At 35.3% G+C, this 10,603-nt stretch overlaps 2 protein-coding genes across 3 annotated transcripts; one reads left to right on the forward strand and one right to left on the reverse strand.

Annotated features, from left to right (window-relative positions):
• Positions 1-321: 321 nt before the first annotated feature.
• On the forward strand, positions 322-5,849 carry LOC113783396 (peroxisomal (S)-2-hydroxy-acid oxidase-like). Of its 2 annotated transcripts, none has more exons than XM_027329520.1 (12): positions 322-563; positions 1,174-1,334; positions 1,505-1,629; positions 2,531-2,577; positions 2,729-2,806; positions 3,628-3,752; positions 3,886-3,952; positions 4,031-4,093; positions 4,176-4,245; positions 4,342-4,442; positions 4,966-5,070; positions 5,349-5,849. In XM_027329520.1, exons 2-12 carry the CDS (start codon positions 1,195-1,197, stop codon positions 5,532-5,534), a joined length of 1,107 nt encoding a protein of 368 aa, XP_027185321.1. In that variant the 5' UTR covers positions 322-563; positions 1,174-1,194; the 3' UTR covers positions 5,535-5,849. The 2 variants fall into 2 exon arrangements, with proteins under 2 accessions (XP_027185321.1, XP_027185323.1); XM_027329522.1 differs by having other exon boundaries at positions 1,191-1,334.
• A 2,754-nt stretch (positions 5,850-8,603) lies between these two features.
• On the reverse strand, positions 8,604-10,072 carry LOC113783759 (protein TIFY 5A-like). The gene is made up of 2 exons (XM_027329974.1): positions 9,842-10,072; positions 8,604-9,026 (listed from the first exon to the last, which is right to left on the reverse strand). The coding sequence occupies exons 1-2, from the start codon at positions 9,995-9,997 to the stop codon at positions 8,823-8,825; spliced, it is 360 nt and encodes a 119-aa protein (XP_027185775.1). The 5' UTR covers positions 9,998-10,072; the 3' UTR covers positions 8,604-8,822.
• Between the last annotated feature and the right edge of the window lie 531 nt (positions 10,073-10,603).

The following is a 10,603-nucleotide window of genomic DNA, read 5'->3' on the forward strand; positions in this document are numbered from 1 at the left end:
CCCTAAACCCTTACATCTTAAACCCTATTTGTTGGTTTAATCGATAAGGTTTAATGGATTAAATCGAAAAAAAAAATTTTGTCTACTGCCATGCCTGATAAGCACAGCAACCATTATTGGTCAACTATTGGCTATCATGCTGACTAAGCACGGAAGGCTTAGTCTTTTTTTTTTTTACAAAAAAAAAAAATTTTTGTGGGGCTCCTATCGTGCTAACTTATAGTATCAGAACGTGCACTTGTCAGAACCAACATTTCACCATTTTTTTTTGTTTCAGCTATAATCTAAGGAATTAGCCCAAGTAAGGATAATGGAGAGAGAAAATATGTAATGTAAATCATTATTATTATTTTTTCTTTAAATGATGATTCTCCACGTAACTTTGCCCAAGTAGTCACAAGTGCTGCATAGCCGACAACTGAAAAATTAGAGCATAATAAAACTCGTTTCTTACCTGATTTGATCTTGTCTCCTTTGCACACACTCTTTCCACTAAATCCTTGCGAGCCGGTATAATTCTGTAGATCTCATCCGACTCTGTGCTTTGTGGTCTAGTCAACAAGGTATTCTTGTTCGCTTATGAAGTTGAAAATCTGATTATCTACGTACAGTAGCATCACCTACCATGGTTTTTTCCATTTATCCTAGTATGTTGACATGTTTAATCATATCCGCATATGTTTGGTGGGATTACATATCATGCCCATGTTACAAAAGATTTGGGCGTTGGGAAATGTAACTATGATTTGCTTGCTGCTCACCAGCTGTTCCAGTAAATGTTACTACGATTTTGCTTACCTGCTCAGGCAGGCTCTTCATTTAGTATCTTAAACTGAAAAATGGTTTGACATTGATGGCTGCTCACCAGCTGTTCGAGTAAATGTTACTACGATTTTGCTTACCTGCTCAGGCAGGCTCTTCATTTAGTATCTTAAACTGATAAATGGTTTGACATTGATGGTTTTTGCTTTTGGCTAACATGAATACATGATATGACGACTAAGGCATAGTATAAGCTAATTAGTTTGCATCTTGAAGAATCTTTCTCAGCTGAATTGTACAACTGCTTTGTATAGCAGTTATAGGATTGAGATAATTCTGTTTCGGTACTACGTTAATATCACATGAAAATTGATTATTTTTGGCATTAATAATGGAAACTTCTTGTTCAAGACTTTAGGCATTGTCAGGAAAATGGAGAAGATTACCAATGTTATGGAGTACGAACCCCTTGCAAAGGAAAAATTGCCTAAGATGGTTTATGAATACTATGCATCTGGAGCTGAGAACGAATGGACTCTCCAAGAGAATAGAAATGCTTTCTCGAGGATCTTGTGAGTAATTTGTACATTATGTTACTCCAACCCCGGAATGGTTTCAGTACGTCTTAAAATTCATAGCCATAAAACTTGGAAGCATTCATTGCAACATAAGAACTTCAAAGGAAGTTATTGTTCTTTTCTTTTGCATTGTGGTTCTAAGCTTGATTCTCCATATCAAATAGATTCCAGCCTCGAATTCTTGTTGATGTAAGCAACATTGACACGGCCACTACAGTGTTGAGCTTTAAGATTTCTATTCCCGTCATGGTTGCTCCAACAGCTATGCAGAAAATGGCTCACCCAGAAGGTATTCTTCACTATTTATAGAAACTATCCCATTTCCACTTTGCTGATGGACCCAAATGTATTAAGTATCTGCACGAATAACTTCACAAGTTGTATGATGACATATGTGATTCTCCAGCTTGTTTCATTAAGAATTTGTGATTTTATAAAAATCACTACATTTTATAGTCATTTTTTTTAATTCCAAAATCAGAGTCTACTTCCATAATGAATCCCAATCTTTTCACCATGAAAGCGTACTATTGGAACAAATCACAAAGTTTTTTTTTCACATTTAATTGTAGCTGCCCTGAAATGCCTATTCCTGAATGGAAGATTACTTACATCAATTAGCATGGAAACAAAAACAAGTGAGATGGATCATTCGTGGTGAAACTTTTGTTCACTGACCATCTTCAATCTATCAAATGGTCCAAATTTTATGTCCTAAATGAGAAAATTTTCTGGCTTCCCCTTTTCAGCAACTAAATTCCACCAATAACAACATTAATGTTTCTCATTACAATCTTGCACTTGTGTCTCGGAAATTGCTGATTATGATATTTAGTAACATGATTACTAAATCTGCTGGCTGACTTCAATTAGGAGTATTTATTGACCTCTCATTTAAGTAACTGAATCTTTTGTTTCTAGGAGCTATTTATTGAGATCTTTGAAATGGCTTAGAAACATATTGTTGGTTATGAACTTTGGTTACAGGAAGCATTTTTTTTTTTTTACATGCATTTGACCGGAGAATAATTAACGAGAAAAGATGTATTTAATGGACTAGTTGTCTGAGTCTTCACTTTTTTTCAGTTGATTAGGAGGTTATCTACTTGATATTCTCTTTGCAGTTATTTTCTTTCCTAATTGGACAATTTGATTGTATGCTTCTCAAACCAGCTGTTACATGCATGCAGGAGAGTATGCAACAGCACGAGCAACATCAGCAGCTGGCACAATTATGGTCTGCATTCTGTTAGTTTCTTCAGTAGTTTAGACCATCTCATGTATTCCTCTTTAAGTATTCTGAGTTTCATGTGAAGCCTATTTTGCCATCATTTATCTGTTGTGAGGCTGTTCTTATCTGGTCATGCTGTTGTGTGGATATCTTCTAGACTTTGTCGTCTTGGGCTACTTCCAGTGTTGAAGAGGTTGCTTCAACTGGATCAGGCATCCGCTTTTTTCAGCTCTATGTGAGTGATCTTATTATTACTTGTATTTTCAGGTTCATGTTGATTTTTCTCCATTTATTATATTGACAGTTCTTTGAGATAGAGGTGTCCTATTTTCCATTCCATAACCTATTCATCAAAAACTCAAATCGGATTACTTTTCCTTGTACATATACTTGGACTATGATGAGTTCAGATTGGTTTCAGCAGTTGAATCCTGTTATCATGGAAGGAAATAATTGTGGTAGAAAGAAAATAGTAAATATTAGGACTACTGATTTATTGTCTTCTTTGTAACTGTATATTATATGCAGAAACAGAGTTAGGAATTTGACTGTTCTAAAAGTAAAAGACTTACGATAATAAGAAGTGACCAGCCATGTCCATTTTCAGAAATCTGCTGTAGAAGTTCGGACCAAGTTGTGTTGAGCCTGATTTGATAAACCTTGAACTTTTGTCCCACTTAAGTTGCAATTTCATTTCATGACACTTAACCATGCAAAAGGAAACAGTCTTTACTTTTTATAATTGATATTATATGATTATTTCAAATAAACAGAAAGTTTTTGGGTATTAGAGATGATAACTTTTGCACACATACTCTTGTTCTTTGCTGGAGTTTCTGAGTAGTTACATAAGTTTGTTAACTCAGTTAATGTTCTTCATTCTATAGATGCTATGAATTTCTTTTTCCTTCCTTTATACTTCTTGATGTTTTCAAAAGTAGAATAATGAGATGCCAAGGCATTGACTTATACTTTATTCTTTTTTTTTTTTGTTGGGGGGGGGGGGGGGGTTCATTCTGTACTTCTCCTCTGATCAATTAGACCTTTGTTGTTTAGGTCATGAAGGACCGAAATGTCGTTGCACAACTTGTACAAAGAGCTGAAAGGGCTGGTTTTAAAGCTATTGTCCTTACTGTGGATACTCCTAGGCTTGGACGTAGGGAAGCTGATATCAAGAATAGGTGAATGGAGGGGAAAATGTTTTCTTTTCTTGTGTTCAACATTTTTGGGGTTGTTGCATTCTTTTTTTCTTTGGGTTCAGTCTAGTTGCACTTATTCTTCTCTATGCAAGAATAACTATGTGAAACTCAATAGATTTGCGCTGCCACCCCATTTGACTTTGAAGAATTTTGATGGACTGGACCTCGGAAGGATAGATGGGGTACACCAAATTTAGATGGTACTCTGTTGCATATTCATCTTCTATTGGTGCTTTTTTCTGATAGTTTGTGATCTGCAGACTAATGATTCTGGACTTGCTTCATATGTTGCTGGCCAAGTAGATCAATCTCTTAGCTGGAAGGTGGTATTGTATTTTCTATCTTAAGCTTGCAATACAATAGGTGGAGATCATTTTGAAACCCTTTTCTGCTGATTTTGAGTAGGATTTGAAGTGGCTGCAGACGATCACTCAGTTACCGATTATTCTCAAGGGTGTATTGACTGCTGAGGATGGTGAGTACACACAAAAGCTCAATGGGTTCGTTCTTAAAAAATAAATAAATAAATAAAGGTGCCTATTTATCTAATGTTGGATCATTCTTTCCATAGCCAGACTAGCTGTACAAGCTGGAGCTGCAGGAATCATTGTGTCAAATCATGGGGCCCGACAGCTTGATTATGTCCCTGCAACTGTTATGGCCTTGGAAGAGGTTAATCAGATAGCTTTGATGTGAATTGCTGTTCTGTTTAAGGTCTCCGTAATACCAACAGAAGATTGATGTGAAATGATATTGATACGTGACTAGCTTTTTGGTGGTTCAGTGAGAAACTAGTTTTAGATTTTCTCCACAATCATTAATCCAGAAAACCAGTCAGCCTTTAGATTATGTATTTTCTTTTGACACTGCATAGTCTTGAATTTTCTTATGTTGGATCGTTTTGTGTAGTTAAACTTTGAAACTGAATTAACAACTTTTCCTTCCCCACCTCTCCATAGAAACCACAATTTTAAAAATTCTGCTCACGTACCATAGTTTTGTCTACTGCTATAATTTCTTTAAGGATCTACCAGATATTTATAGCCACTTCTGGAAGTTTCTCTTTGCCTCACTATTTGACCAGGCCTTTTGTTGAAGCACCTAAGGAAGTCCCTTGTTGAAATCTGCTACCTTTATCAAAAACTATAGCTTAACACTTCTTATTTCTTGTCACATTTCAATTTGAATACTGCAGGTTGTCAAAGCTGCTCAAGGCAGAGTTCCTGTTTTTTTGGACGGTGGAATTCGGCGTGGGACAGATGTATTCAAAGCATTGGCTCTTGGAGCTGCTGGTGTCTTTGTAAGTAAATTACCAATTTGAAGAATGAACAAAAAAGAATGGAAAATAAATGGACAGAAGAACTTAGTTATATACGTTGGTAAATGTGATATCATTTGGTTACTCCTGGAAAACTGGAAAAAGCCTATGGAGCATATTAGTAGCCAATTTTGGTGTCTCTTTAATCTGGGTTATGACGAATGTTTATAAAGGTCAACTTGCTAGCTATTGCTTCTTTGACAGCTCCACTAGCTTTACACCTTTCAAATTGACCATTTTGATATTTCCAATAAATATAGATTGGAAGGCCCATTGTCTTCTCATTGGCAGCTGATGGTGAGTCAGGAGTTAGGAAAGTACTTCAGATGCTTCATGATGAGCTAGAGCTGACCATGGCCTTGAGTGGTTGCCGCACTATTAAGGAGATTACTCGTGATCATATTGTTACTCCTTGGGATCCCCTCCATCTTGAACCCCGATTATAGTTTGGTCAGTCTGAATAGCAAAGCACTCTTTTTAAGCTAGATGAATCCGAACGGTGTTATGATACGTCCAGCAGCATTGGTAATAATCAATGCTTTCAAAAAAGAATATATTTTCACTACTGTCTTTTGCTCATAAAGTCTGTACGTGTGCCTGATTGTAAACTTTTGTCACCCACATGTCAAACTTCATCTAAATGGCATAGTGCACCTGTACGGGATTGGATTCCAGCATCTGTTTCCTCTCCGTTACTGCTGAGGAATAAATTGTTTTTTTCCTTGTTTGTAGTGTAAGAAAAGATATATTTTGATTCTGCAGACTTGCTCTGTTATAGTGTTAGTTTTTTTTTTGGCTGCAATTAGATCCTTGTTATGTTGACCTAGGTAGCTGTGGTTTTCGCACCATTAAATCTATCTGTATGTGAAGGGATGATGGAATCTGTAATCTGTATTCCTTTGATCCACAAGGGTGAAATTTCAAATAGGAGTGGAGAAATTTAATTCCTTTTGACATTTAACAGATATAAAACCATACCATGAACCATTTGTATAGCAACAATAGGATGCGGATCCTCTTTATATTGAGGGTGAATAGAATGTCTTTTTTCACACCTTCAAGTTAGTGGTTCCAGTATTTATCTCTTTCAAGTGATTGTTGCATTACTATCTTAGCAAATAAAAGGTTTGGTTGCATCAATATCGCTATTTACTTGATTTAACAAAAGTTGAGGACACCCCCTTTGGTAAGAAATTGATGATGATAATCCAACCTAGGGTTTTCAAAGAGGTGTGTGCTCAAGTGTTTAGAATGGTTTTTTTTTTTAAATTGTTTTTGAATGAAAGTGAAACTGGAGTATGGTTTTATAAATTTTTTAAGGAAAATTTCTGTTTGTTGGGAGCTAATGGATATGAAATGGCTGTTCCTTTTATGTCCTCAAACAGCATGTTTTGGGGTTAGGATTTTGGTCTATGATTTTACTTGTATAAATGTTCAACAAATGCTATTATGAGGTCTTAGTAAGTTGATGCTTGTAATTAGCTCTAACTATAGGCTCCTATCGCATGCGAATGCAAGCTATGTTGAATATGTTTTTGTGATTAGCTAACAACATTAGTATCGATTATTTTCTCGACTTGCAGGTTTTGACTATGGTAAATTTATGATGGCAAAAATTTCAGTTTATCAAGGAAGTTAAGCGCAACCACATTATAAGAACAAAAGTAACGAAGGAAAATTAGTACCCAAATTGAGGATATTTTTCACTTTTATAAGAACAAAAGTACCCAAATTGATTCACCTTCAATTAACCGGATATTTCTGAATGGTGTGTTTGTTTGGACTGAAAATATTTTCTGGAAATCACTTTCAACAATTTCCGGTGTTTGGTTGCTTTTGAACCAGTGAAAATACTTTCCATAGCAAAATATTTTCCCGAGGTCAGTGTAAAATAACTTTCCTAAATGAGCTACTAAAGTTGTTTACCGGACAATTGTGTCTTTGACGAAATTGAGACTCTCAACAAAAGAACGTTACCTCCAAAGAAGATGAGAGACTCAAAAACTCGCCAGGAAATTTGCTGGTGAACTTACCTATGATTCCGTTTTCGGCAACTTTTCCGGTGTAGTTTTGAATACAATTTTTCTTTCCAGACAACTTTAAAGATCTTTTTCCTTCTTCATTTGAATGCGTTTTTGTTTCTCCTTTTCTTTTGGAACTCCAATATTTTTGTGTCAAATTGCCTTGATCTTTATGTAAAAATTGGATTTGGAGTTTATGGAAGATTACATTTTCCTCACCTCCCAATCAAGGAATTCTCTTAAGTCGACTATGGATCTGCTACTCCATCTCAAGTGGTAAGAAGATGGATTTCCATGGTTAAGGGTTTGTCGGCTTGAGGTGGCTATGTAGTAGTCGGCAAAGAACAATGGTGGTGGTAATTAGTCATAACCATTTTGAGGGTAGGAACAAAGTTGCAAAATTGCAACCAAACAGCAGCAAATTATGAAAATGCAAATCTTTTCCAAGAAAATAATTTCAAGTGAAAAAATTTTCATCAAGAAAATGTTTTACATTGAAACAAACGGAGCCTTAGTCGAAACAAGATGCACACTTCAGGCAACTTTGATCACAAGTCATAATGTTAACTTATTTCCATTGATAGTATATTTCTCTATTTATTGTTATAACTTATACAAATAGTATCAGACGATACTCAAATAATTATTGCTCTCATTAAGGGAATGCACGTCACTTTCGTGCCATATGTGCATCTAAAATGATGAAATTCATACATTTCAAGGTTTTGTGAATTACTAGTATTATATAGGGAAAAATTGAATATTCAGCATGCAAATTGTTAAAATTGGACGATGAGTGGGGCTACGTGAGAATCATGTATTTTTCGATGGTATAATTTGGCGATTAACCAATTTATTTTATAAAAACAAATATATCATAGAGGATTTAGAGAGAGAGAGAGAGAGAGAGAGAGAGAGAGAGAGAGAGAGAGAGAGAGAGGAGACAAAGAAGAAGAAAGAAAGAAAAATGTAAGAACTATGCTGTGTAATGTCAACTTAAGCAAGCTATTAAACTCGCAAAGACCTAACTTTTGGTTTGATAAAGAACTGCTGCATCATTGGCCTAAAGAAGTATATATGGTTGACCTAGAAAATATAAAGATCTTTTATCTACACCAAAATTTGAGATTGCTGAGAATTTCCTTTGCTCAATAATGTCCCTAATATATTCTTGAACGTTTGCATTGTTCTACTTCAAAGGCCCTGATCTGTTTTTATCAAATACCTTTTATTTGAATAAGCAGAGGGGTGAGATTTTATGCGGGGAAGGGGGAGGGAAAATATGAATCAAAGACCGTTAATTCCACTTCTGATCATTTACTTGAAAGCTATGATACCATAACATCACTCTTGTGCCATTCAAAGTTTCACAGAATATTCCAATACTAATCGTTTCATTAAAAAGAAAAGAAAAGAAAAGAAAACGTAACATTCAAATGCTCAAAATCTATACAATGCTGAAGGAAAAGAATAAAAATTTGATACAAACGAACAAAGTAATAAATGTCTAAAAAGACATAAATCAATGCAGCTTAGGGGGAACCGATGGAAGGACATCGATTCAAATGTTGGACAATAAATTGGGCATATGTATATTCAGACTAATTTATAGATTCAATGGCAATTCGTCAAATAAAACTAAATTCAATAATCAGTTTTGTCCTTCCTAATGTATATTTTCCATGCCTTTCTCAGTATTGATGTCGAATTTATCTAGAGATGATGATAAGGAAATGCAGCTTGGATTCTGTTTTTTCTCTTCTGCAAGAACCTCTGCAAAGATCTCTTCATGGAGAGACCTGCTGCGGGACCATATATTGGTGATTGCAGGACAGGGGAAGATGGTTCAGAAGAAGAAGATGGGGTTCTTGACTTCTCCTCCATTTCTCGACTTGCAAACGATATGATGGCTCTGGCCTGCATGATAAGAAGAAATTAATATGTTAAGAATCAGACTAGAATTGTAAATCCTGCTCTAAATTTATTAAAAATTAAAGGTACTTGACAACCTCTTTTATTTATACCTAGCTATAGCCAGATTAATAACTGTATTTTTTTTTTTTGAATTTTTCTCTTGATGACAATCATCATCGTTTTCTATAGTAAATCCAAATTAAGATATGAACGGAATATTTATAAATCTCTCGGAATTTATTATCTTCCAGTCGCATGATACCATTGTACAACCTAGCTTGTGTTTATGAATAAAAAGACAAAGGCAGCTTAACTTTTGGTCTATCACTAAATCTTTTCTGGGCAACATGCTTAATTTTTTTTTGGGGTATTTTTTTCAGATGGATAACAATAGATTTCGTCAAACTTCTTAAGAAATATAACGTAGAGCAATATATTCACGATGTTTAAAATTTGGCCAATCCCATGAAGCTGGAAAACAAAGAAAAAAGAAACTACAAATTGGGTAGCATAATGAAAGTTTGAAGTAAAGTTTCAATGACCAAGAATTAGTTACTTGCTTTCTTCATGGTATGTTCAAATTTACTATTTAATCACCGAATTTAGGAGGTACAAAAGGTAATAATCTCTTAAATATCCTACGTGATTGGATCCATCTAATTTGGCTTTCAAGCTAGTACTGGACAGAACAATCCCTGATTCCGATTACTTACCATCTGATCTCATTACCAAAACTTCTTTTGAAAACTATATTCACAACACATTATAGAAAAGATTCCAGCTGCTTACACATAAAAACAATTCAGAAGAAAACATACCTGAAGCTCTGTAACATCACAAACAGCAACCTGCCCGTTGTAAAAGATAGTCATCTGCTGCTCCTCCTCCTCCTCTTTCCCACACCAATCCGGCAAGCCAAAACCACCGGCAGCTGCCGGTAGAAGCCGGAGTTCCAAATTGTAGTTTCCCCTCATTGATATAACCAAAAATGTAAAATGATCAATGATCCAAGAGAAAGTTAGCAAAGATTGAGTCAATACGTAGTTGAATATTTGGAAGGCGCAAGAAGTTGATAAAACTTCATACATATAAATATATATATATATATATATGTACGTATATAGCAATATAGAAAAGAATGAGTTCTCAATCCATCCGCACGGGACAGAGTATGGAAAGGGGTAGAAGTTGAAGCACGTGGCTGAAAAAACAAACGTTTTGAAAAGTACGTCCAACACGAAACGCATGCTGGCCAAAAGGCGAAGCGACGCAGACAAGAAAATCGGCGGAACGTGAAAAATTGGTAATATGCACGTGGAACATGATGTTTTATACCCACCTCCGCTACGGCGTTGTTCTTAGAGATGTTTCCTGCACGTGCTTTAGTCGGCCGCAAGTCTTCTTCTTGTTTTCTATTGCTAATTATATGTAACGTGGCTTGATGGGTTAGCATACGTTTATTTGTATATATTCCTTTCACATTTTGTTAGGTAGGATTTGGAGAAACTCCAATTTTTATTTATTATTCTTTTCTTCCCATTAAAAGTGTTATACTTTTCATTTTGAAATATTCCAAAACA

This window comes from Coffea eugenioides, chromosome 9 (assembly GCF_003713205.1).
Source record: "Coffea eugenioides isolate CCC68of chromosome 9, Ceug_1.0, whole genome shotgun sequence".
NCBI classification, from domain to species: domain Eukaryota; kingdom Viridiplantae; phylum Streptophyta; class Magnoliopsida; order Gentianales; family Rubiaceae; genus Coffea; species Coffea eugenioides.

Bases quoted from the DNA above. Each gene is read 5' to 3' on its own strand.
- LOC113783759 (XM_027329974.1), bottom strand. From the start codon at position 9,997: ATGAGGGGAAACTACAATTTGGAACTCCGGCTTCTACCGGCAGCTGCC. The intron at 9,027-9,841 runs GTATGTTTTCTT...CTTATCATGCAG, and splicing joins GTGATGTTACAGAGCTTCAG to GCCAGAGCCATCATATCGTT.
- LOC113783396 (XM_027329520.1), top strand. From the start codon at position 1,195: ATGGAGAAGATTACCAATGTTATGGAGTACGAACCCCTTGCAAAGGAA. The intron at 2,807-3,627 runs GTGAGTGATCTT...TTTGTTGTTTAG, and splicing joins TCCGCTTTTTTCAGCTCTAT to GTCATGAAGGACCGAAATGT. The intron at 4,443-4,965 runs GTTAATCAGATA...TGAATACTGCAG, and splicing joins CTGTTATGGCCTTGGAAGAG to GTTGTCAAAGCTGCTCAAGG.